The sequence below is a fragment of the Perognathus longimembris genome, chromosome 10 (assembly GCF_023159225.1).
Source record: "Perognathus longimembris pacificus isolate PPM17 chromosome 10, ASM2315922v1, whole genome shotgun sequence".
Lineage (NCBI taxonomy): Eukaryota > Metazoa > Chordata > Mammalia > Rodentia > Heteromyidae > Perognathus > Perognathus longimembris.
Window position 1 is genome coordinate 25,260,743 of NC_063170.1, and position 26,875 is coordinate 25,287,617.

General features: G+C 48.1%; 1 protein-coding gene across 2 annotated transcripts; it reads left to right on the forward strand.

Moving 5' to 3' along the window:
• The first annotated feature begins 620 nt into the window (after positions 1 to 620).
• Positions 621 to 16,922, forward strand: Sall1 (spalt like transcription factor 1). Of its 2 annotated transcripts, none has more exons than XM_048355622.1 (4): positions 621 to 649; positions 1,716 to 1,808; positions 10,669 to 14,105; positions 15,264 to 16,922. In XM_048355622.1, exons 2-4 carry the CDS (start codon positions 1,733 to 1,735, stop codon positions 15,702 to 15,704), a joined length of 3,954 nt encoding a protein of 1,317 aa, XP_048211579.1. In that variant the 5' UTR covers positions 621 to 649; positions 1,716 to 1,732; the 3' UTR covers positions 15,705 to 16,922. The 2 variants fall into 2 exon arrangements, with proteins under 2 accessions (XP_048211579.1, XP_048211580.1); XM_048355623.1 differs by lacking the exon at positions 621 to 649 and adding an exon at positions 1,257 to 1,439.
• The last annotated feature ends 9,953 nt before the right edge of the window (positions 16,923 to 26,875 follow it).

The window sequence follows — 26,875 nt, forward strand, 5'->3', positions numbered from 1 at the left end:
GGCGCGAGAGCCCGGCAGAGGGAGTGCGGAGCCCGGGCTCCTGGCTCGAGGGTGCGGGTAGGGAGGCGGTAGCCTTGCTTGGGGTGATGGAGGTCGAGATAGAGCGAAAAGTTTGGGCACCGTGGTCGGCAAGTGCCGGAAAAGTGGAGGCGAGCCTCCAGTCAGCCAGCCAGGGAGCAATGGACAGGGACCCCCAGCGCGCTCACTCATCCCCGGCCTCGGGCCACCACTTCGTCTCCAAGAAGCGGGAGCGAAGCCCCCTCCCACAGTGTGGGGAGCCCTGGAACCCCCGGAGCTGGCCTAGCCCAGGACTCAGTTTAGTTGAGCCTCAAGTCGGGGGCGCGCAGCTCAGCACAGGGTTAGGAGCAGCCCCTCCCCTCCCCCTCCCCCTCCCCCTCCCCCTCCGCCTCCGCCGGGTCGCAGCTGAACTCGGAGCCCCGGCCGGTCCCAGCTCTCCACCCTCCCCGGGCTCCGCGGCGCCACCGCCGCCGCCGCCTCCCCGCGGAGTGACGCGCCCCGCAGCCAACCCGGGCAGCCGTGGGGGAGGTTCGGGAGGGGTCCTGGGCGGAGCCGAGCCGCCCCCTTATCCCACGGGCTCGGGGCGCTTCTCCCGAAAACTTCAGCCCTAATTGTCCTGGGAATGTCCAAGGTAGAGAAAGGGAGCCGGGAGCTAGCTAAAGGCTGGAGGACCGCAGGCCCAAGGGAGGAGGAGGCGGGAGCGGAGGGGGAGGAGGAAGAGGGTGGCGAGAGAGCTGCCCCTCCCCCCGGCCCCAAACCCAGCACGTTCCCAAACCTTTCCTCGATCCTCTTCTCCGCGCCCCTGCGAGCCCGGGATCCAGGGGATGGAGAACTCGGGGCGAAGAAACGCCCAGCCAGGCGGCGAGTGGGAGGGAGGCCCAGCCGCGGGCGGGAGGCGGACAGGCGTGGGGCTGGCTCTTCCCCACTCGCTTTTTTTTTTTTTAATGAGAGTGGGGGTAGGCTGCTTTCTGGTAGCTCTTAAACGAAGAAACACTCACGAAACGGGACGCCCTCCACTACCCCAACCAACCCCCCCCATCCTGCCACGGGACTCCCCCCCTCCCCACACACACACCCCGCGGGCCGACGCGCCGCGCGCTGGAGTTGGGAAGTTCGCTGCGCTCTCGCAGGCGGGTCCCCAGCCCCCGCCGCCCAGCCCCACCCCCCACCCAGGCGGCTTAATTCCGGGGAGGGCATGCTAATTTGGGTCGGCCCAACCCGGGATGGGGGCAGGGGAGGTGGGAGGGAGCGGGGGGCGCTGGCCGGGGAGCCGGGCGCGCAGTGGCGAGGAGGCTGGCCCCCGGCGGCCGGGCCGCGGAGTCCCGGGCGGTCGCGAAGAGGGTTAACCCAGTGTCGGGCGGCGCGGCGCACAGAGCCAGCCCCGCGGCCGGCTTATTGGGCCAGCGCGCGGAGAGACAGGGGTCTGCAGCAAATCACGAACTAATTGATTAAGGCGAGCGGGTTTGAATAGCGCTGGCCGGGTGCCAATCGCCTTTCAAAGAGCCCCTCTATGATTAATCGCAATGCATTATTGATAATCATAATTATAGCAGGACACATGCGCGCTGCGCCCGGGGCCGGGGAGCCGGGGAGGGGGCGGGCGGGCCGGCGGGCGGGGGGAGCCGCCGCCGCCGCCGCCGCTCGATTTCCGTAATTTTGAGAAGATTTTTTTTTAGTAATTTTTTATTCTGCCCCAGCTGATGTGTGAGCCAGCATGTCGCGGAGGAAGCAAGCGAAGCCTCAACATTTCCAATCCGACCCCGAAGTGGCCTCGCTCCCCCGGCGAGATGGTGAGTGCTCCGGCCCGCGCTGCGGACACATACACACAGACACACGCACTCACACGCACACTCGGACCCACGCACACGCGGCGGGGCCCCGCGCTCACGGCGTCCCCGCTCGCCTTTTCGAATCGGCGTGGTTTGGGAAATTCGTGTTCTTTTAAATTTTCAATTTGCTTCGGCCAGGCTTTACCCCTAGCTCCGGGGGGAAAACAAGCGCGTCTCCCGGCAGGATCTTTCCGGAGTTGCCGCGTCCTCCCGGGGGGGAGGAGGGAAGTGCTGGCCGGCCTGGCGCCTCCGCCCCAGCCTTTCCGGGGAGCCCAATCCAAAGCGCGCCAAGGCCCCCGGCGCTTTGGGGGCCGCGGGCTGGGCTGAAGTCGTCCTTACCGGCCCGCGCGAGGCCCCTCGCGCTCCCTGCGCCGCGCCCGGGGCCCCCTGACCCGGCCTCGGCCGCCTGGGCCTCTGCGGTCCCGGGCCTCGCCGCCCCAGCCCCGCTTTCAGCGGGAAGGAATTAAGTTTACTTGGTGCTGGTGATTGAACTCCGGGCATGTGGGGCGCTCACTCGCTGCGCCCCTTTCCTCACTCCACAATCCCCGCTCCAATCACACGGAGAAGCGGGGTACTTTTGAGGGTTCCGAGCTGGAAGGAGATGGGGACCCGGGTGGAGGAGCGACACCCTGGGGCTTTGGCTGAGTGGACTATTCTTTGCTGCGCGTTGTGTCCGAGACGGTGCAGAGGGGTGAGGAATGGGTGGGGTTCGGGCCCCCTAAGTTTATTCCTGTACTTTTCCCCCAATACAGTCATTTAAATCCCCATTCCCCCCAAAATTGGAGCTTTACTATGAGCCTTCTGTGCGCCATTGCACCCATACTTTCAGCCTAGGCACTGGAGTCGTAGGGCAGTTCTTCGGGGTCGGGGGGTAGCCTTTCAGAGGACCAGACGACCCCCTGTAGCAGAAGCAGTCATACTCAAACGGAGGCGACAACTTCGGGGGTCCTGAAAGGAATAGACAAGTCCAAAACAAAGTTTGTGCGGGGAATTCCAACCGGGAGTCGGAGAGACCGGGCGGGGAGCGGGGATTCGGAGGGAGGCCACCTCCAATCCCCTCCTGGACCCCAAGGTGTTTCACTGCCGGCGCCGCCGAGCTCCCAGGCCCAGCTCTCCAGGCGATGGAGCGACACCAGACTCGGTTCCCCCGGGTCACCCCGGCGGCTCGCTCCCCTTTCGGGCCGCTCTGGCCGGGTCCTGGAGACGCTGGATGCCCCCCTCGGGATGCGCGCGTCTGGGGAGGCATTTTAGGATTTTGTAGGAGGGACCTGCACCCCAGGAGAGCTCCGAAGCGCGCCCTGAGATCGACACCTCCGTCCGCTCTGCTCTGGGGCCGCCTGGGCCACCTAGTCCTGGGCTTGACCCCAGAGGCCTGAATAGGGCTTCGGCCCCGGCACTCGCTCGGGGACCCGCGCTCCCTTTACCCTAACCGTGGAGAAAGGGGGGAGGCCGTTCGTAGGAATCCCTGAGGGGGGGCGGGAAACGGTGATACTTGAATGCGATTAAGAAATGATTTACAGTATTTGCTCTCCCAATACTCCCTCAAGCTTGAAGTCTTCCCCAAACCTCAGCTTTTTTCATCCCGCAAGTAACCCCGACACACCGGGTAAACCGAGGTGAAATTAACCAAGGCCCAGCGACCACTCTGATGTGTTTTTCTCAGCTGGTTGCTTTAAACTCGGCCTCACACCAATCTTTTCCTAAAGTTTCTACCTAGACCACGTGAAAGTTGAAAATGTGCGGATGAAGAAAAAAAAAACTAGAGAATGTTTCCGAATATTTTGTAAATTTGTATTGATTTGTTTTACATTTTACACATACACACACCAACTCACACTTGGGAAGAAATGGTTGCTTGCTAGTTCTTTGCCTTGCTCTTCTGAACGTGGAATTTTTAATAGTTAAGGTTTCTCATAAAGCCATAGCATAAAAGGAGTTCACTACCTCTTGCCATTATTATTTATTAGTTCTATTTTTTTCGTTTATTTGAGCTTTGAGGTAAGTTAATTAAGTAGCTGAATCAAGTTTCTTTTCTGTCCATCTTCTTTTTAAAGTTTCTTTCTTTTTGTTCCTTCTTTCTTCTTCCTAAAAACTAGTTCATTGTCTAAGAAGCAGTAAAGTATGAGGGGCAACCTAGGAACACCCCCCTTTCCCAGCCTCTTTCCCTGCCTCTCCCCACCCCCTCCCCTTTTTCTTCAAGTAGTAATGGTTTTAGGTTATGAGTGTTTTTACATGGCTGAACAATAAGTTCGGGAGAAGTTGCCTAGAAGGTAAATTTTGGCATAGGGTCACAGGATTTACTGTGTTGTAATATTTGCACTCAATACTCCCACCCATCACCTGAAGTGCCTACAGGAGGGCCTAACATATCCAGTTCTTTTTATTTGAGAATGGCTGTGAGATAAATGGACTTGCAGGTCCCTGACTAGCCCCCAGGTTACTTTAGCAGAGCCCCGTTCTCTGCTGTGAATTCAGCAAAGGTGCATCCTTCTCTGCACGCTGGAATTGTTGGTTTTGACGGATTTTCAATCACACATTGTTAAATGTTTGGAAGCCAACCCCCAGTTCAAACGCTGAGCTCACTTTTTCTTCTGTCTTGCTGTATTCTTACTACATGGCAAATGAAATAGCACACAAGCTACCAAATTAAATTGAGTGATGCTTTTCTGGACTTCCAATGTTATGACTTCTACCTAGTGCAGAACCTAGAAAAGTTTGTAGACCCAGTTACAGTAGTCCTAGAGGAAGCTTCATGCTATGGTGTATGACCTGTTTGTTTCAGTGTGATTTCGGTGTGAATGCGCTTACAAAGAAAGCCCCAGCTCAGCTAAACAGCCACAGAGACAGCTGAAAGGAAACAAGTTCAAGAAAACACGATTATTTGCTTGATCTTAGGGTTATTGCTATTTTATTTCACCACTAGAAAATAAGCTTGACAGTTTGTCCATTTCTAATGAAATGAAGATTGTGGTGCATATGGTTTGTCTCCTGAATGAGATTCAACAAGTCCTGAATTGCTTGTAGAAAGATCACTACCCCTAGAAAGACCGTTTACCAAGACAGGTAATTCTCAGGGAAGAAAAAAAAATATGAGAATCTAATGCTTTTTCTATGTGTATTTTTCTCTACTTTAGATTTGTGGGGGAGGAGGGGCTTTTCTTTCTTTGGTATTTTCAAGACTCTTGAAACTACATGGAGAATCTATTCAGGCTCTCTTTATTAAGTATTTTGGTACCTAGGTTTTTCAAGGAAAAGGAAATATTTTGAGATTTAAAAACATAGATTTCAGATAAAATTGACTCTACAGAGTATCACGTTTTAGAAAAACCCTCGTATTCATATTAATAATGAAATTCTATTATTTACTAAAGTAATTTACTCATTGCAAGCAGCTTAATGGCAACACATTGATTCTGGGCCCAAAAGGTTAGAGAGAACTATAATTAATTGCTTTTTTTGAAAACTCGACACCTGCAAGATAAGGCATTTGGAAAGAATTCATGTTTAATCAGGCCTATTTTAAGTTTGACATAATGAAAGATTCTGGATGAGAAAATACTGTCTTTTGAGATTGGCTTCGGCACGCAGATACTTTCCTAAATGTTGGGGGGCGGGAAGCACACAAACAAGCAAATTCTAGCTCGACATCAGATAAGTATATGTGGAGTGACTTTGTGAGATCAATGTTTGGCAGTTTATTTTACCTCAAGTTTCTCCTATGTATCATAGGCACAAGTTTCAAATTAGAAGTTATGCTTGGTGGGGGGGGTTATTTGTATTTCTTTTTCTTCTTCTACTTTCAGAGGTCTTGAGTTGATTTTCTAACAAAGTCCTTTACAAGGCGAAAACCACTTTTTTCTTCTGACAATCTTCACCAGAATCCAGGAAGAAATAGACAGACTGGTTACAGGTTTTGAAATTGTTCAAAAGCCAAGCTCTGTGAAATAACCAGAACAAATGCTTTCTGCAGCTTAAATAAGTTTTTTTCTGAGACACAGCCTGGTTCTAGACCGCCTTGATTCCCAAAAGCTCTTAAATGAGTTCAACTCAGAAACGCTGCCCCTCCCCCCACCCCCAGGGCAAAAAAGTTTGTGTACCAGGCTTTAGAAAACATCCATGTGTCCAGCTGTTTTAACTTTTGCTAGCCTCCTCCCATGCAAAGGTGAGAAGGTCCAGATCATAATATGTCCTTCAGTATCTTCCCGGTGACCCCCAAATTGAGCCTTGCTAGTCACTTAGCAGGAAGTTAGTAGTTTATTTTAGTTTCGCCTTATCAGCTTGGCTTCTTTTCCTAACCTTATTCCCCTGTCACCCTCAGATGCCAGACCCCCAAAGGGGAAGATTGACAGGTAGTTCCCAGAGCTCAGCTTCACCCTCAAACAACAGGGATTTAGTTTCTTGTGCTTTTGCCAATGTTTACGTAGTCAGCGTTTAGATCTCGCCTTAAGGAGTCTCTCTTTTCCGCGTCAGTGGAATAAGAAAGCCACAAAGAAGTTTTTCAACAAACCCTTGCAACTGGAACCCCATCTAGTGTTCAGTTTGATTCATCGTGGGGAAGATATTTCCCCCATTCATTTATTGTGTGCATTAGGTGGGCTCACATCATGACTTTAAAGGAATGTCTTGTCTCATTGTTGTTGTTGTTGTTTCCAAAGAATTCTGTGGGATTTCCACGGGAGAACACACTAATCAAGTCAGCACACTGTGTGAATTTAACAGAGGCCAAGTTGTTATTTGGGTTACGCGGAAGAGAAACTTTTTGACATTACAAAAAATTTGCCCAGCCTCTGTGGAAGTATTCACAAACCTCTTTGGAATCTTAAATTGGACGTTTTAGATTGAGCTCTGCAAACAAAACCGAAAAGATAAATGATCAATCAATCAAATGCTTGTGATAGCCTTTCCGAACAGGTCAGGAGGGGAAAGGAACCTCCTATTACATTTTTAGTTAGGCCATAACCCCACCCTTGTGAAAAGTTGGATTTTAAAATGGGAATGCAGTGGTAGGGGTTGGGAAGTATGAGGGGACTTTCTGCAGAGAGCCACAATGGAAAACTAAATCTGGTAGGGTTGGGTGGTTTGGTGGTGATGGTTATGTGGTGGTGGTGGTGGTGTTTTTTTCTTTTCCGCCTCTCCTGGTTGACTAAACCTTTCTGTATAGGGCATAGCTTTATTTTAATTCTTTCAGTAGACAAATAGGCTGGAACACTTCGATTTTCTCCTTTCAATTCTGAAATGCTGGGTTCAGAGGATAAAAAGAAAACCTGAGAAATCTGATGTGTATCAAGTGCTTAAATAGTACAAAAACAAAAACATTTTGGGTTTTCATAAACTTAGTGGCAGTAGAGGATCGTTTTTTTTTCTCCAAAAACAGGCCTTGGAAAATCCCAAATATCATTTTGTGCATCCATACTTAGAAAAGCACTGCTCCTTTAATGTTCCAGACTAAAATCACAATTAATTTGTATGCAAAAATCTATAGAAAAGGAACTGGAATGTTCTTTCCACCATAATGCCAGGATCAAGGCAACTATATTTTCTATAATGAGGTCACCAGTTGCAATCCTGTTTAACAGATCATGGAGAGAGATACAAAGTAGCGGAAGGCAAGATGGAAAAATGAATTGGAGCATGTTCCTCTGTGTGTGTGTGTGTGTGTGTGTGTGTGTATTGTATCTTATTACAGCTTAAAATATTCCTCTTGGTGGTTAAAGATTCATGCTAGTCTTCATGTTTTGTGTTCTCTTTCTTTTGAAGCTATTGCATTGGAATTATGTTCAGAATAGAGACATTAAGTTAGGAATTATTACAGAGTAACGACACCTGTTTTGAAATGAATCAAAATAGATAGGGGAGGTGGTGGTTTGGGGTGGGGGTGGAGTGTTCATAAACATCAGGAAATTAAATTAGTTCACTCTACAGTGAGATCAAATGTCAGCTTATTAAAATGTTGTGAAAATCTTAAGCTAAAATATGGGCAACTTTTAACACAGCCTCTCTTCAGAAGCAAGCATTTATTTTTAAGCACCTATATTTTCCGTCTAGTTAGCACAATCCTAAATATAAAAATGTTCAAGTTGGATAACTTGAAAATTCTCAAGTGAGTCTGGAAGCGGCACCAATATACAAATTAAGCACAGGAAAGTCACAATCAGTTAAGTTCTCTAAATTTAACCTTCCTTTTATTTATTTTCCCCTATATATTATGAGAATATCAGATGTATGCAAGTTATAGAGAATTAAAATGCCCTTTAGTCCTGAGCACAGATGTGATAAATATTTGAAGCAACGACATTGTAATGTGTACCATTGAAAGTCAGTTTTCTGATTTCCCTTGCTAGTTATTTAGTTCTGAATCTGTCATTATTTGTCTAAGCCCAGCTGACCAAGCAAAACTGTGTTTTAAAGTGGCTTTATGTTTTGATAAATGTGAGCTGGTTGAAAAGTATTTCCCACTGAATGGAGAGCTTAATAGAACATGCTGACATAATAGTTTTAATGCATTTTGTTGAAAATGTGTGAACAAACAGAATAGCTTTTGTTCCATCATAATTGGCTGTAAAAGTAGATAGAAACATAACCATTACATATGGAAATGTGCGAAGAGAAAGAAATCACATTTCTGTTGAATATATTAGGAATTGCATTTCCCAGTTTAAAATAAGCATCTGAAATGGATGCATCATTTGAAATTGGTTGTCAAAATAAGGAGCTTTCAACGGAATTTTTGTCACATTATTTTTGTCCCGAGTTAGGCAACGTAACTTTTCACAAATTTCATTTAATATTTTGTTTATAGTATTTTAAAGACAGGAGGGAAGAGACAGAAGGCGAGTAAAGCAATACCTTCAGTGTGCATAGGAATCTGTGCCAATCAGAATGATTAAACATTACATTAAAACTGGGTCATTATTGGTATTTTGTGCTGCAGCCATGATTTGTTTGTATGGTGCATCTATTTTGTACTATAACCTTATAGAGATTAAAATATGAGTACTACGAAAGCTAGTTTATTAAGTATAACTTAGCTTCCAAAGTAACACTCCCAGAGAGTAAACAGTGCATACATTTATTTGGGACATATTACCATAAGTGCTAATCAACTTTGCCTTCACTCTAGGCAGAGTTAAGGAATTCTCACAAATTAATATTTAAGGGTTAATTATATTTTTTTTAAATGCATAACTGCTCAATCTTTTTAGATGCTTCATGTAAAAAAAAAATGGCTGGCTCTTTTTGACCAGATGCTAAGTATACTGGAAAATAATATACTGGAAAGTAAAATACAATAAAAAGCATTTCAACTTTGCATGTATTCATATCTGCAATGACTCTCCTCTACCCGCGCCCCCCCCCCCCCGAATGTTTTCTGGGAGATTCAGTTTGGAAGTCATGGAAACTACCTATTATCTGATTCAGTACTGCAGAAAAGCATGCAGGGAGGTAATCCTTGAATTAAACAGTTTTTTTTCCTACAGCCTTCGGAGATGACCACACACCATTTGTACAACAGAAGTTGGTGTTCCCCATGCTGGGCAAACAATGGGGCGCCATCCTGTCTTTGAATAGAATGTTAGCTCGGAGTTGGAGATTCTTATGTTTAATTTAACAAATGGATCTTAGTGAGAAGACATCTGAGCAACCAATGGAAACAAACAGAAAATAAAGGGATTTTTAACATATATGGGTGCATATATATATATATATATACATATATATATATATATATAAAAGGTTCAGGACAAAACAGTGAATAACAAGTGAATAACAGTTAAGAGCAAACTGTTTTTAAAGGCATTCAGGTCAGGAGAATTGCAAGGCATTTCCATCCATACTCCTACCCCAAGTGCTTTCCCCAACTTCACCAGCCCACTCTTCTTGACCTTGCTGTTTCATCGAAAATGTAAATCTTGGGGCAGTTTTTGCAGACAAGAAAGAGCAGAGTGGATGAGAGTTGATGGTTCTGAGGCATAGTGTTGTAACCACTTGGAACCTAGTGGTATCCCCTGGCTGATTAGTGCTGCTGGCCACCAGGATTGCATTCTTTGGACATACTTCACAAATAAAACACACAACCACGCAACGCATGGTTGATGCATAGGTACCAAGCGAGCCATGTACTGATTATGTGCATTGTGTTTCTCTGCATTGTGTGTGTGGTGCTTGGCCTTTTGTACTCGAGAGTCTTGAGGAGCAAGCTGGAGGATTTGTTTCTGATGTGACTAAAGTGTGTTTGTCATGGCTCAGCCTGAGCTCAGGTTCGAGGTGGGGGCTGGAGGTGATTTTCAAGTTGTCAGTCCTCAGCTTGGGGTGATACGCATTTTTCCCCCCTTGTCAACAACTGATTGGAACCTGAATGACTACAAATTAGTTTAGTGACAGAACAAACTGTCACAGATATCTTTGAATCCCTTGAAAATGAATAAGGTTGACAGAAACTCAAGAGCCTAATAAGCCCTCAGAATGGCTGCCGGACCCTTTTCTGGATGAGTAGACAATCAGGTATATGAAATATTGGAAATCAATGTTTTGCTATGGAATTGTATGATGTGCCAAGGTCTTCCATTCATAATCTTCTATGTTCTGATGAATTATCTGGGGGCCATGGCTGTCTGAAATACAAGATGGGTAGGAATTCTTCTACATCCTTAAAAATTCATTATGAGCAGTCCTCGGTTGTATTGATAGATTTTCAGGCGGGAGCTACCGTTTTTTGAATTTTGAAGCTGGAAAACACTTAACAGTTCACTCATTTATTTAGGCATAGATGACAGGATGTCCTGGCTCCCACTTTTAACCCTGAACCTTTTGATGTTTGTAGGAGACACAGAGAAGGGCCAACCAAGTCGCCCCACAAAGAGCAAAGATGCCCACGTCTGTGGCCGGTGCTGTGCCGAGTTCTTTGAATTATCTGATCTTCTGCTCCACAAGAAGAGCTGCACTAAAAACCAATTAGTTTTGATCGTCAATGAGAATCCAGCCACCCCACCCAAAACCTTCTCTCCCAGTCCCCCTCCCGAGAACCCCGAGGAACAAATGAAAGACCCCATGAAGAAAGCCGATCAAGTAGATTGCGGAGACCTTTCAGAACACAAGGGACTTGGCAGGGAAGAGTCCATGGAGGTGGAGGCCCCAGTTGCCCCCAGCAGCAACAGCAGCACATTGAGCAGTGTCACCACCATCAATCCCCCGAGCTGCCACAGCGGCTCCTCCACAGGTACCTCAGCCATCACAACCTCTCTACCTCAGCTCGGGGACCTGACCACACTGGGCAACTTCTCCGTCATCAACAGCAACGTCATCATTGAGAACCTCCAGAGTACTAAGGTGGCTGTGGCCCAGTTCTCCCAGGAAGCGAGGTGTGGCGGTGGCAGCAGCGGGGGCTCTGGAGGCCAGCGGGCTGTGCCAGCCCTCATGGAACAGCTGCTCGCTCTACAGCAGCAGCAGATTCACCAGCTGCAGCTGATCGAACAGATTCGTCACCAAATACTGCTGTTGGCTTCTCAGAATGCAGACTCACCCACATCTTCCAGCCCTTCCCAAGGTACTTTACGAACATCTGCCAACCCCTTGTCCACGCTAAGTTCCCATTTATCTCAGCAGCTGGCGGCAGCAGCTGGATTAGCACAGAGCCTTGCTAGCCAATCTGCCAGCATTAGCGGTGTGAAACAGCTACCCCCAATCCAGCTACCTCAGAGCAGCTCCAGCAGCACCATCCTTCCATCTAACAATGGCACTTCTCCCAATATAAACATATTGGCGGCGACAGTCACCACCCCGTCCTCGGAAAAAGTGGCTTCCAGTGCTGGTGCCTCCCACGTCAGCTCCCCAGCAGTCTTAGCGTCATCCTCACCAGCGTTTGCAATAAGCAGTTTATTAAGTCCTGCATCTAATCCACTTCTACCTCAGCCGACCCCTGCTAACGTAGTTTTCCCCAGCCCTTTGCCCAACATTGGAACAACTGCAGAGGATTTAAACTCCCTGTCTGCCTTGGCCCAGCAAAGAAAAAGCAAGCCACCAAATGTCACTGCCTTCGAGGCAAAAAGTACATCAGATGAGGCGTTCTTCAAACACAAGTGCAGGTTCTGCGCAAAGGTCTTTGGGAGCGACAGTGCCTTGCAGATCCACTTGCGTTCCCACACCGGAGAGAGGCCGTTCAAGTGCAACATCTGTGGCAACAGGTTCTCCACCAAGGGCAACCTCAAAGTACACTTTCAGCGCCATAAAGAGAAGTACCCCCACATCCAGATGAACCCCTACCCCGTGCCTGAGCACTTGGACAACATCCCCACGAGCACTGGCATCCCATATGGCATGTCCATCCCTCCAGAGAAGCCGGTCACCAGCTGGCTGGACACCAAGCCCGTCCTGCCCACTCTCACCACTTCTGTTGGCCTGCCCTTGCCCCCCACTCTCCCCAGCCTCACAGCCTTCATCAAGACGGAAGAGCCAGCCCCCATCCCCATCAGCCATTCTGCTGCCAGCCCCCCAGGCTCTGTCAAAAGTGACTCTGGGGTCCCCGATCTGGCCACAAGAAACCTGAGTGGGCTTCCAGAGGAAGCTGAGGGGTCCACTCTGCCACCTTCTGGTGGCAAAAGCGAAGAGGGTGGCACAGCCACCAGCTCGGTCTCCACGGCAAACAGTAACACCCTGAGCTCCCCAGGGGCTGACTGCGGCCCAGGAGGGACCACTACCTTCACCAACCCCCTGTTGCCACTCATGTCTGAGCAGTTCAAGGCAAAGTTCCCTTTTGGGGGACTTTTAGACTCTGCCCAAGCATCCGAGACATCCAAACTGCAGCAGCTGGTAGAAAACATTGACAAGAAGGCCACAGACCCCAATGAGTGCATCATCTGCCACCGGGTTCTGAGCTGCCAGAGCGCCTTGAAAATGCACTACCGGACACACACCGGGGAGAGGCCCTTTAAGTGTAAGATTTGTGGCCGGGCTTTTACCACAAAAGGGAACCTAAAGACCCACTACAGCGTCCACCGGGCCATGCCCCCGCTCAGAGTCCAACATTCCTGCCCCATCTGCCAGAAGAAGTTCACCAACGCTGTGGTCCTTCAGCAGCACATCCGTATGCACATGGGAGGACAGATCCCCAACACCCCCGTCCCCGACAGCTACCCCGAGTCCATGGAGTCCGACACAGGATCCTTCGAGGAGAAGAATTTTGATGACCTGGACAACTTCTCTGATGAGAACATGGAAGACTGTCCTGAGGGTAGCATCCCAGATACACCCAAGTCGGCAGATGCATCCCAAGACAGCTTATCTTCTTCACCTTTGCCCCTCGAGATGTCAAGCATTGCTGCTTTGGAAAATCAGATGAAAATGATCAATGCTGGCCTGGCCGAGCAGCTGCAGGCCAGCCTGAAGTCGGTGGAGAACGGATCCGTCGAGGGAGATGTGCTGACCAACGATTCGTCCTCGGTGGGTGGTGATATGGAGAGCCAAAGTGCCGGCAGCCCAGCCATCTCAGAGTCTACCTCTTCCATGCAGGCTCTGTCCCCGTCCAACAGCACCCAGGAGTTCCACAAGTCCCCAGGCGCTGAGGAGAAGCCACAGAGAGTGGGACTGAGCGAGTTTGCCAATGGTTTGTCTCCCACCCCTGTGAACGGGGGCGCTTTGGATTTGACCTCCAGTCATGCAGAGAAAATCATCAAAGAAGATTCCTTGGGAATCCTCTTCCCTTTCAGAGACCGGGGTAAGTTTAAAAACACTGCTTGTGACATTTGTGGCAAAACCTTTGCTTGTCAGAGTGCCTTGGACATCCACTATCGAAGTCATACCAAAGAGAGACCATTTATTTGCACAGTTTGCAATCGTGGCTTTTCCACAAAGGGTAATTTGAAGCAGCACATGTTGACACATCAGATGCGAGATCTACCATCCCAGCTCTTTGAGCCCAGTTCCAACCTTGGCCCCAATCAGAACTCTGCGGTGATTCCCGCCAACTCCTTGTCATCTCTCATCAAGACAGAGGTCAACGGCTTTGTGCATGTTTCTCCTCAGGACAGTAAGGATACCCCCACTAGTCACGTCCCTTCAGGGCCTCTAGCCTCCTCTGCCACATCCCCAGTTCTCCTTCCAGCTCTGCCCCGAAGAACTCCGAAACAACACTATTGTAACACATGTGGCAAAACGTTCTCCTCATCGAGCGCCCTGCAGATCCACGAGAGAACGCACACTGGAGAGAAGCCCTTTGCTTGCACTATTTGTGGAAGAGCGTTCACTACAAAAGGCAATCTTAAGGTATCCACCCTGCCTGCACCCCTCCTTCCCTCCCTCCCTCCCATCAGCCCTTGCACTTGCCCTTGGTCAACTGTAGTGCATGCTCCTGGAGTACTTGGAAGAGATAGTCAGGGAGAGGGTTCTTCGAAGGGATCCTGCTGCAGGTGGATGATTGGGGAGAAAGTGGGGCAGGTCTGTGGGGTCAGGGTCATGGCAGGGTGAGGGTAGCCTGTAGCTCAAAGCATGTCACTGCACCTTGAATGATTTGGTAGCTAAGCCAAACAGCACCCCTCCCCCCACTTGTCTCACTAAGTACACCAAATGAATTGCTTTACCTACCAAATCAGACAGCCTGGCCTTGCCACAGGGTATTGATTAAAGACCTCCGTGTGGCCTACGTGCTGCCCGTATCACTTAATAATTACGCTTCTCCTCGGCATAGGCAGCTATTTTTCATAACTATGCAGTCCAGCAAGGTTTGTTTTTCTAGAAACAGTAACGTCACTGCCTCTGCTAATGGGTATTATGATAATTGATTATACAACATTTCCTACTGATAGGTGCTGGAAACAAAGCAAATATGCTTATGTTCTAGAGCAACAGTTGAGTGCTCTGACTGTGTACATTTTTCTGTTGACAGAGTATTTCTCTGGAGATTGCTGCCAGTAATGTGAGATGAATAATTTCTTTCTGGCTTTTTCTCTGTGTGTGCTCGGGTCCTCCAGTGGGCAGTCAGTGCAGGGTGTTTTCTTCCCATCTGAAAAGGACATTTATAGGGTAAAGAGTGTCAGATACAATACTTACCATGGCAATGAGAGTGGACATAACAATTCTAACCCCGCAGAGGAGCTATCTGCAACTGCCTGGCTTGCTCCAGGCCATTATAAGCTAAATACGGGTAATAAAAAAAAAAAAGTAAGTAAGGCATCTTTACCCATTCAGGAAAGGCAGCCTGGGCTGCAAAGAAAGAACACGTTATTACTCGTGCCACCCGGAGTGGATGGTTCCCCGTTACCTTTTCCCCTGACTGGCGCATAATAAGAATAGACGCGTAGGCCACTTGCTTTGTCAAGTGTCTGGTTATGAGTTGAGACAGATTCAACTATTAAGCTGCTCTTTTTCTGTTTTATTTTTTCTGTCCTCTCTCTTTCTCTCTCCCCCACTCGGTCTCGCCCTCAGGTCCACATGGGCACTCACATGTGGAACAGCACCCCCGCACGACGGGGCCGCCGGCTCTCTGTGGATGGCCCCATGTCATTTCTAGGAGGCAATCCTGTCAAGTTTCCAGAAATGTTCCAGAAGGATTTGGCGGCGAGGTCAGGAAGTGGGGATCCTTCCAGTTTCTGGAATCAGTATACGGCAGCACTCTCCAATGGGCTGGCCATGAAAGCCAACGAGATCTCTGTCATTCAGAATGGTGGCATTCCTCCAATTCCTGGAAGCCTGGGCAGCGGGAGCAGCTCACCTATTAGCGGGCTGACGGGAAACCTGGAGAAGCTCCAGAACGCTGAGCCCAGTGCTCCTCTGGCCGGCCTGGAGAAAATGACAAGCAGTGAGAATGGAACCAACTTCCGCTTCACTCGCTTTGTGGAAGACAGCAAAGAGATCGTGACTAGTTAAAAGCAGCAACACCCTAGAGACATGCCATTCCTGCTCAGAATGTGACCCACGGTTGCCTCCGAAGTCCCTGCCCCATCCCTTCCTACCTTCTGGTCCCCCCTGGTCTATGAACTGCAACATTATGAAGACATTCTTTTGTACGTCGTTCAACTTCTAGAGTTCTAAGAAAGCTTATTTATTAGTGATATAACCTTGCTTTGCAAACAGAATGCAGGCGTTAACTTTGGTCTTCTGTATTTTGGACTAAATACTAAATACTAATTGACTAGAGTGCTGTAAACTTGCTGTAACATTTATGGCAATTGCAAGTTGCCCTGCTAAGCGGTCTTAATCTGGCATTAACTTATTTTCTATATCCAGTTTAATATGAATCTGGTGTTGATGCAATGCCTCCGTGATGCATTAGGTCTCTAATAAAGTCTGTATATAAATGTACACTTTGATCCTGCTGGAAACTTTTATCAGCAAACACATTGTCTAATCTTTCAAAACAGATTCAAGGAAAGGACTGAAAGTACAGACAGAACAGTGTGGTTCTCTGAATGGTTTGGGGTGGGGATGGGTTTTGGTTGTGTTTTTGTTGGGGTTTTGTTTTGGTTTTTTGTTTTGTTTTATTATTTTTTCCCATTTTTATTCTAAACTTCAACCTGTATTTTTTTTTTTGTTTTGTAGATTTAACCATTTCCGTTTGGAACTGCTCTTTGTATTGTGCTTTTTACTTGAGTCGTCCTTGATGTTAATAAGTTTCTGTACAGTAATAAGCACGCAGAATTCTTTAGAGAAAAGAAAGAAAAAAAGAAAAAAACAAGTGTTGTTTTGGTAGTTGAAACTGAGACGTAACATTTTGCCTTGTAGGTATGTTCACAATAGGAAATGTGTGCTGGAATTTCACAATGCTGCTAAGTATAGCATCTTGAACAACCTTCTGTGGAGAAAATGTAGATGCTCTTGTATATACAATAAGAAATATCACTTTCATTAAAATGTACATATGTTCCTTACAAGAGCAAATGTTCTTCTTGATCAAGAGAGCAGGTATAGTGTTTGTTTATTTTGTATTAGGTATGGGAGAAAAAGATTGGACTTGTTACATGCACTTTCTTGGAAAGTTGAAAGGAAGGGGGTCCGATTTCTTTAACATTTAATACTTACTAACAACAGAGATACTGTAATTTTACTCAAGTAATCAAATACATTTTTTTGCAACAGATAAAACAATATACTGTGTCTGTGTTTGTAGAATATATTTCTAGTCCGTCAGGCCCCCAAATGCATTTTTTAGCATTTCTCTAGGTACCAATAAGTTGTGTAATATGAGTATCTTTCTAAATAACAAATGGTCACAGAAACAAGGGTTACAGGGAGGGGCCTGAGTTTCCTTTTGACTTTGAAATTGGGGAACCCTAAATATTTGCCCCAATATTTATAACTTATTTAGGAATCCATTTCAGTCTTCACTCTTCCACCCTCCCCTACTCTTAAGAAAACAACTAAAATGGAAACTTGTCCTTGTCGATCTTACCCTGACAGGTAAGTTTCCTCAAGCAGGATATTTGGATTTCGATTTCAGTTTTGACTATTTTGGTTTCATTCCATTTGCTCAAGTGGCAGGGTGTTTTTTTGTTTTGTGCTTTTTTGTTGTTGTTGTTTCAGGTCGTTGAGAGCTGTAGTGCTGGAGAATTCCCCATGCAGCAGGGTTATATAATCTGTCTTAGAAACTGGGCCTCAACCCAGTGAGGTCAACATGTTCTCTATTTAATTAGTCTTTTAGGCATTTAAAAGCACATGCCTATGTTAAAAGGAAAGGCCTATGTTAAAAGATCTGTAGAATCAACTGGAATATTTTATCATCAAAAATTCAGTTGGGATTCTTGCTCTAGGCCTCTTGTTCCAGGGGAGTATGTGTCCCCCGCAGAATTTCTTAGGCGAGCCATTGGACCAGGCTTTCGTGTGTCCAGGGGGTGGGGAAGTCTGTGGCAGTGGCAGCACCCAGGTAAGGCGATGGGCCGCCCTCCTGCACAGGGTTCCATGGGACCCAGCCCACTACGTGGTGTCTCCAGCCCCTGCCTCTCCGGACCCTGTCCTATAGACGTCAATGCTTGGGTCAGAGAATCTGGCCCAAAGAGATGGCTAGAGCTGCCTTCAGTCCCAGGGCCCAGGCCAGGGTGGGCTGACCCCAAGCCCTCGGGAGGTTTGGCTGGGAAGGAATGAAAAGTGGCACCCAAGCCTGGAGAGGCCTAGGGTGGGGGATGTGCACGGCATCAGGCAGACAGTCGTCCTGATCGGAACGAATCTCCGGGTCCCCGACCCGGGGAGTGGAGGCTCTAGTGAATCCATGTCCCTGGGAAGTCGACCGGCCCCTCTGTTGGGCTGGGTGCTGAGGTGAAGGGCTCCAGGGCTAAGCACCCCGAGGCCTGCGTTCCTCCTGGAAGCGCCTCCTGCGCCCCAGAACGAAGCCTGGGGACACCCGTGGGGAGGAACCTCGGCAGCGGCCACCGACCAGGCCGACTTCCACGGCAGACACCCGCTGCGCACGCCGTGCCTCGCCCACCCTCCCGGTGACCATGTCCTCCACGCCAGGCTGGGCGCGCACCCCGCGTCTTCAGTCCCCGAGTTGTGTCGTGTAGGGCGGGGTGGGGGCGGGGAGCCGGCGCTTGGCTCTCTCCCTCCGCCTTTCCAGCTTTTTCTGAAAATGAGTTTAGAAAGTGGCTTTTCGTGTAAACGGATTTTCCGAGGCCACCACAGAAACCCTTACTCGTCTCTGCGGCTCTCCTTCCACGTCCTCCCCCGTTCTTTTTATCCTTTCCCATCCTTTGATCCACCGGCCGATCATTACCTGCCCCCTCTCCCCCGCCTTTCCGTGGCCGCAGAAGCGTCCGCAGCCCCGCGGCTCCTGCGTGGGTTAAACAGCAGCCTCCCGGCTCGGCCCAACTGGAGAGAGAGGAGTTTATACTGGCCTCAGGGAGGATCCTACGATCGCCCCGGCCCTGCCTCCCACCCCCACGCCCCGGCCCGCGCCCAGCGCCCCGGCCCGCGCCTAGCGCCCCGGCCCTTCCTAGTCCCCACCGGAAACTTTGAAGTGCGTCCTGGCAGGTCGCAGTCACCTAGAGCCACACGTCAGTTTTAACTAAAAGCATACACTCTGGGGACATTTTTCCTAGCTTTTTTTTTTTTAATAATACGAATTATTGTCAGAACACTGAAAAGCACAGCGGGGTTGATGACCCAACATTTGCAAAATTTACTAAGTGTTTTTTGTTATTTTAATAACTTCTTTGTCCCTACTTTCGTTCTGCACCTTTGCCATCCTTTTATTTTCCCTCTAGAAAAAATGACTTGGAAAGGCTGTCATGATGGACAGGGATCTGGAGAGGAAAAAAACTGGGGAACCACGCCTGGGCGCAGGAGACCCCCCACCTCCTGAGGGGTCAGGAGGAGGGGGAGGGGGAGAGGGGTGGAGTAAAGGAGAGTTCTAGACATTGTTGGACCTAGTTTAGGGTCGTGGCTTTCCTCATCCCAACCTCCCAAGCCAGTTGGCTTTTAGAGAAGAAGAGGAAAGGGAGGAAATATTTTAAAATTACATACATAAATTATATGTAAGGATATTTAAAGATGAAAATCCTGATTTGTAGTTGATGCAAATTTCTGCTGTATTACTTGTTTTGGGTGTGTTGTGATTATAAAGAAAGAAAGAAGCCTTAAGAAGAAGAAAAAAAAAAACAGAAAAAAGAAAGAAAAGAAGATCCCACTCGGTTAAAAGCTAAAAGTCCTGTTAGAAAAATCAAGCCCAGAATTCTTCTTCACTGGGAAGACACATCTACCCCCAAATAAAACTAATGTCAGAGAGGAAAACAAACAGGAAAAATGCAAAGTGAATTTCAAAGGTCCCCACAGTGGAGGCCAGCAATCTGAGAGTCACAGAAAAGAAGAGCTGGATAAGAAGAATTAGGTCATCTTGTCCAGACCCCAGGAAAGACGTTTAGATCAAAGCCTGAACTCTTAGGATAAACAAAACAAAAGGCGTTGGGCTGCTAATCTAACCAGCTCCATTTGATGAAAGAGGGTAAAAATTACAATTGTAAAAATGACTAAGTTAAAAAAAAAAAAGAAGTTCTCCCAACTGTAATAGGAAGATAAAGATTTCGATTTGAACTAAAAAGTAACAAGATCCAGACCCAGATCCACACAAACTTCCTGGAATTTTAGCACTAAGCAAATTATCTAATCCTAACCCATTGTTCCCTCCCTACCACCATCCTCCCCACACCCCCTGCAATTGACTAGGCCAGATGATTTACATAAAAAAATTGTTAAATTTTCACTACAGTCTAAGAACATTGCAGGAGGTCTGCTTTGGGGTCCATGTGTTTTATGTTCCTCAAGGACCTATCTTCTTTCTCTCCCACCCCTCTTCCCCAACACACACCAGCCCTGCTGCCCCTGTGGCTCATCCCACCCCAAGCGGTTGCTGTTGTGTGCCCGTGGCCTCTGCCACGGAGGTACTCCTTTAAGCTCAGCCTTCAAGTTTGCTCTCTTTCCACTGTCAGGGAGATTGACCGGTGGCCAGGAGCTTATGTCATATAAGCCTGGCTTTGGGTCCACACCATTCGGCAGCAGCGGTTGATGTTTCAGCAGCTAATCCCAAATCTGTGCATGGCTTTCTTTCACCACAGAGCTGCTGGCCTTAAACCAACCACCAGGGAACATTGGACAGATAGAAACATCCAGAAAAGGGACAGGAAATCCCAGAGAAGGAAAATTCACCCAGGCTAAATTCACAGTTTTCATTCCTCTCTGGGTCTGGTTTCCTCTTAACTGTTTAAACATAAGATTTGGCCTCTCTTGTGTTTCTGCATCCATGTGAGCTCAAGTCTGAACAAAGACCTAGGAGCCAGTGTCAGCTAAGCTTTGGCCCTCTGAGGCCAAGACAGCAGAGGTGAGGAGTTTTGGGGAATGATGAGCTATATCCATTCATCTCCGGAGCTCTGCAGAGGCCAATTCCAAATCAGCTTTCCACATCTGTGAAGACACCCCAAGGTCAAAACCTCTGGAGACTGCACCCAACTTGATCCTCCAAGGTTAGACCCAGAGTGGGACTTCCCACAACCTAACAAATCCTGACCATGTTGCACTTACTACAAGGCTCAGTCACTTGAAACATGGGGGGTCCATGGGTGGGCAGGAGCCCACTCCTGATGGTCACAACCAGGAAAAGGAATCCTGAGCTAGTGTCAAGTCTGCATTTTGAAGCCGAGACCTTCTACTTCTCTCTTCTTACTTGTGGTTGATATAAATCCATTTCCCAGATGGCAAAACGAGTCTAACCTGAGCACTGATTGCTCATGCCTGTAATCCTAGTGACTTAAGCTCAAGATCTGCAGGACAGCAGTTCAAGGCCAGCCTAGGCAGAAAAAGCCCATGAGACTCCATCTCCAGAATAACTAGTAATACAGCAGGGTTAGAAGCATGGCTCCATGTTAGAACAGCAACCAAGCAAGGAAGTCAAGACAGCATGAAACCCTGAGTTCAAACCCAGTATTGGCATAAACAAAAAAGGGAAAAAAAGGAAAAACGAGACTGAGGTTCAGATAGCAGAGACCTAAACCTTGTGTCCTTAGTCCTGTGGAACCCCAATATCCTGAGATGCTTCCAACCCTTGGACACAGGGAGAGGTGGAGTTGTCACTAACTTGGTAGCCAGCGCTGAGTATCTGGGGATCTTTGCCGTATTGCTAGTGTGGTTCCCCATTGGGCACCAAGGGTGGGGGGCTTACAGCAATTTTTCTTCACTTCTCAACTAAGCTCCCCTTAGCACTGCAGCACCCCCACACTATTTCTTAGGGGATATTCATCATTGCTTCTTCTCTGGAAGCTTAGGTGTATTTATTTTAGAAAGAGGGAAACATGAGATCCTATTCTCTTGTAATGAAATGGTCTTGGAGAAATCCTCTCACTGTACAAACAGTTGTTTTGCTTGTTTTTTTGTCAACCATAGGGCTTGAGCTCAGGGCCTGGGTGCTGTCCCTGAGCTCGTTTGCACAAATCCACAGCTTCACTTCCAGTTTTCTGGTGGCTAACTGGAGATCAGAGTCTCATGGTCTTTCCCGCCTGGGCTGGCTTTGAACTGTGATCCTCAGATCTCAGCCTTCTGAGTAGCTAGGGTTGCAGGCATGGGCCACAAGCACCCTACTGTACAGTTTTTCACAGGGCATGTACCCCAGTACAAAATCAAATGAACACAGCCTCATGAATCAATCTCAAATCCTTCTCTGTTTCTTTTTGACTTCTTACTGAAGACATACACTTGTAAGACCTGTGGGTCCTAAGGTGGTGTATTGAAGTTCCCTTCCCTTCCCCCTTACCTGTAGTGGTGCGCACGCGCGTGTGCGTGCACACTCACACACACACACACCCTTCTAAGAGGTCCAGAGTTTTTCAAACTGGACCTTGGCTCATTGTGAATATGTACAACAACCATAGTAGCTCATCACTGGCACCATGATCATTAGTAAATACGACATGCAATCAGAGACTCATACGCACTCAAGTATCTTATGGACTTTTGCTTCAGTTTGTATACACACACGTGTCCTAGGTCACAAAGATGAGTGTGGTTCTTAGCTGGAGTTGCCATCAAAAATATTTGAATAGAAAAAAAAGTTTAAACCAGGCATAGGTAGCTCATATCTGTAATTCTGTAATTCTAGCTACTCAGGATGCTTAGATTTGAGATAGAGGTTCAAAGCCAGCCCATGCAGGAAACTCCATGACACTTGTATCTCCAATTAATTAGCAAACAGCCTGAAGTGGAGGTGTGGCTCAAGTGGCAGAGCATCTGAAAAAGCCAAGAGACAGTGTCTAGGCCCTGAGTTCAAGCCACAGTACACACAAACACACTTTGAAAAAAGCCAGTCATCTACAGCCATACCACCCTGAATGCATCCGATCTGGTCTGAAAAAAGCCAGTTATGGTGGCTCACATGACTCACATTTATCATCCCAGCCACTGGAGCTGGGCTTGTGTGCAGAGATTAGGAGAATCACCAGTTGAAGCCAGCCCAGGCAAAATTATGAGTCCCCCATCTCAACAAACAAACTGGGGGTGGTGGTACTTGTCTAGGATCCATAGGGAGATCTCAGTCAGAGGCCAAACCTAGGCAAAAATGATATGTGATACCTCACCTAAAAGATAAGCAAAGCTAAGAAAGGACTGAAGGCCCTGAGTTCAAACCTCAGTACTCCCCCCGTCCCCCGCAGTCACTCATGGGGCAATTTTCTAGCTGCTTCCCCTGGGTTCTCTGTGCTAGCTGGCCTGTGTCCCCTGCCTAGGCAGCTTCCACGTGGAAGATGTTAATAGCATTCTGTCAACATGAAGGATTCCTCCTTAAAATACACACTAGTGCAAAACAGGATAGTAAGTGTGAAAGCTTAATTCCACCAGCAAACTACACAGTTCCTTTAAGGTCTCCCCTCTATCCTAACTGGCCCCAGTTCTTGAGTAACTAAGAGAACATCCCTCCCCAGTCCTGCCATTTCTCCAGGTGTTCACTAAGGGCTTTACTATAGCCAAATAGTATAGGCCCCAGAGAACTCCTGCAAGAGTCCTACAGGGTTGGGGTGTGGCTCAGCGGAAGCACTGCTTGGGAGAGGCCTTGGAGCCCATCACCAGGAAGCACCAGAGGGAAAGAAAGCAGGGAAGGGAAGGGGGGACGTAGAGGGGCTGGGGAAGTGAAGGGAAAGAAAAGGAGGGGAGAGGGGAGGAGGAAGGAAAAGGCAGAGAAAGGAAGGGGAGGGGAAAGGGAAGGGGATGGGAACTAGCTCAGATAGGAAGGTTGTCTGAGGATTCCATTAAAAGACAACACACACACACACACACACACACACACACACACACACACACACACACACACACACACACACACTGCAGAGCCAGGACTGACAGGGAACTTATTTGGACATATGAAAGTTGGTCTAAGAGCTGGAGGCTGACCTACTCCTCTCAAGCTGGCTGTAAACGTGACATATCCAAGGTTGGCTCAGGAGTCGCAGAGTTGCCATGGAAGCTGTAGCTGGCCTGGTGGGCAGGATGAGTCCTTCCCTTCCCCCCTCCCTCTCCCCCTCTCCCACCACTGTGGCCTCTTCTTTGCATAGTGTGTGGTGCTAGTTCAAAGCCAGGGCCTCATAATGCTGCTAGTTTCTTCTTTGCTCTACCTTAGCCATGAAAATCGCAAGGCAACTGACCCCAGCTAAAGAATGAAAAACCCGAGGCAGAGCCACCCCCAGCCAAGCCCACAGTGGGTCCACCCATCCCAGTCCAGCCAGGCCCAGGCATCAGCTCACCTCTCAGTGCTGTGCCCAAACCCAGGACTCAAGGATACTTTCTTACCATCACTGAGACTAAGGAACTCCACATCCATAGATGCATTGAGTAATTTACAGTGCCAGACATTGTTGCCCATATTTAACTTGAATTAACTCATTTCATCTCTGCAAAACCAGTTGTGGAGCACACTTAAGGGATAAAGAAACAAACAGCACAGAGAGGTTTAGTGAAAAGTCAGAGGTCACACAGCTGGTAAGCGACAGGAATCTGAACCCAGAATAAGTGACTCCAGAGCAGAAATGCTCTGTGATTTAATTCTTAAGCAGTGTGCCATCAGCCCCTCCCTAACTAAATCCAGGCCCACAATTACAAGATTAATCCAAGCTTGGTGCTGGTGGCTTATGCCTGTAATCCTAGCTACTCAGGAGGCTGAGTTCTGAGGATTATGGTTCAAAGCCAACCTGGGCAGCCAAGTCTATGAGACATTCATCTCTAATAAACCAGCAAAGCTGAAAGTAGGAGAGCTGTGGCTCAAGTAGTAGAGTCCCAACCTTGAGCAAAAAAGGAAAGGGACAACATCAAGGTCCCAAGTCCAAGCTCAGCACAAGGAATAAAAAGCAAGGTAACTTCATCTCCTCTCTGCCCCATCCCAGGTCTTTTTTTTTTGGCCAGTCCTGGGGTTTGGACTCAGGGCCTGAGCACTGTCCCTGGCTTCTTTTTTTTGCTCAAGGTTAGCACTCTGCCACTTGAGCCACAGTGCCACTTCTGGCCATTTTTTGCATATGTGGTGCTGGGGAATTGAAGCCAGGGCCTCATGTATACGAGGCAAGCACTCTTGCCACTAGGCCATATCCCCAGCCCTCATCCCAGGTCTTGTGTTTCCTTCCTTAGTCTACTGATAGATCTCTAGGGAAGAGTCATCAGAGATATCTAGTTCAAGAGCTCCCTTCAGGCCTGGTTGGCAAGCTGGGGTCTGCAGGCAAGCCCTCTTGCGCATTGCCAGCCCTTTGCGCTAAGCCTGTGGTGGACCAAAGCGGGCAGATCTTCAGCCAGGCATGGTAGCAGGGAGAGTGTGAGTTTCATGCCAGCCTGGGCCACATAGTGAAATCCTGTCTCCAAAAGCAAAATGAAACTACCAGGGATGTACACTCATAGGAGAGCCCTGCACTGATTCCAGAATCAACCAGCAAGGGATGCTGGACCCATATAATAACCAGTATCCACCCTGCAAAGGCCTTGTGAATGCTGAAGAACAAATTATGTCTGTGTCTTTTGGGCAGGAAAGGACCTGTCTGCTTGGAAATGTGGAGATTGATCCCCTTTGCCACTTCTTGTCTTGGGGGAGGGGTATCAAATTGTTTCTTTTTTCTTTAATGTCTTTACACACGGCAAGTTCTGAAACTTCACTGAACGAGCCAGTCACATCTGAGCTGTCACCGAGCAGGTGTGTCACCATGGGCAGTGTGAGCAGGTGTGTCACCATGGGTAGTGTGAGCAGCTGTCTCCATGGAGAGCATTCATGCCATTCACCTGTTCTCACCAGCACAAAGCTACATCTGACAAATCCTGGAAAGTCAAGGAAATGTTTAAAGAAGCTGTTAAAATGGAGGAAATGAAGGGAAGCTGGAAGGCAGAGGGGTCAGGCTTTCCTGGTAAGGATGTGCTACAGGGAAGGGTGTGGGGGGCAACATGGATTTCTATCTCCATCAGAATACCTGAGGTTGGATATGCTGAGGGGGGACTAGCCCGATTGAGCCAGCACTCTGCCACTGAGCCACTGAGATTCAATTTCAAGGCAAAGGTGCCAGGTTAGCAGGTGGCTGTCACATGGGAGGAAAAGGAAAAGTGAAAGTTTGGTGTTCTGGAGAAAATTGCACCACCCACAAAAGAATGCCTCTCAGAGCTCAAAAAGTTGCCCAGAGCCAGTTGGTGGCTCACACCTGTAATCCCAGCTACTCAAGAGGCTGAGATCTGAGATTCGGGGTTCCAAGCCAGCCTGAGCAGGAAAATCCATGAAACCCTTATCTACAATTAACCACCAAAAAAAGCCAGACGTGGAGCTGGTGGCTCAAGTGGTAGAGTGCTAGCCTTGAGAAAAAAAAAAAAAAAAAAGAAAGAAAGAAAAGCTAAGGGACAGTGCCCTGGCTCTGAGTTCAAGCCCCAGACCAGTACATACAGAAACAAGTTGGCCGGCTTCAGCCTGGAGACACTCAGACTGAGTCTGGCCACCCCACGTGGTTGAGTATTTCCCTTGGCATGTGCAGTGAGCTGAACAAATTTGAAAGCATTGCCAACATTTAAAACTCAGATGGTCTAATTCCCGGTTTTGTTTTGAATGTCAGATGATCAAGTGTTCTCTCCTTCCCATGTTTCAACAATTAGCTGGCAGCCTGTGTGATTGTTCCCCTTAGATGGAGCAAACCAACTCCCCACTTTCTACAAGCCTTACCCAAGCCAGCTTGGTCTAAGACAGACCCAACAAGGAGATTCAGGCATCAGGTGATCCCAGGAGGAGTTCAGACGGACCCTCCATTTCCTGAAGGGGAACAACAGGATGCTGAAGTTGGACTGTGTAGCAGAGGGAGTTTTGGCAAGCAGAAGCTCTAGGCTGTCCAAACGCGTGCATGTTCGGTTCTGTGGCCCAGCTCAGAGCACGTGGAGACAGTCTTCCATTCCCTTTCCACAGATGGGGAAACTGAGGGCTAGGAACACAGTGTGATTTAACACATTCAGGAGATTTACCCTAAAGATATTATTTGAACTATTGACACCATTTGAACCCAGGATTGTTCTCTGCAAGCTTAGTGCTCTCTTTAATGAACTACTACTTTGGAAGTTGTGTTTGTACA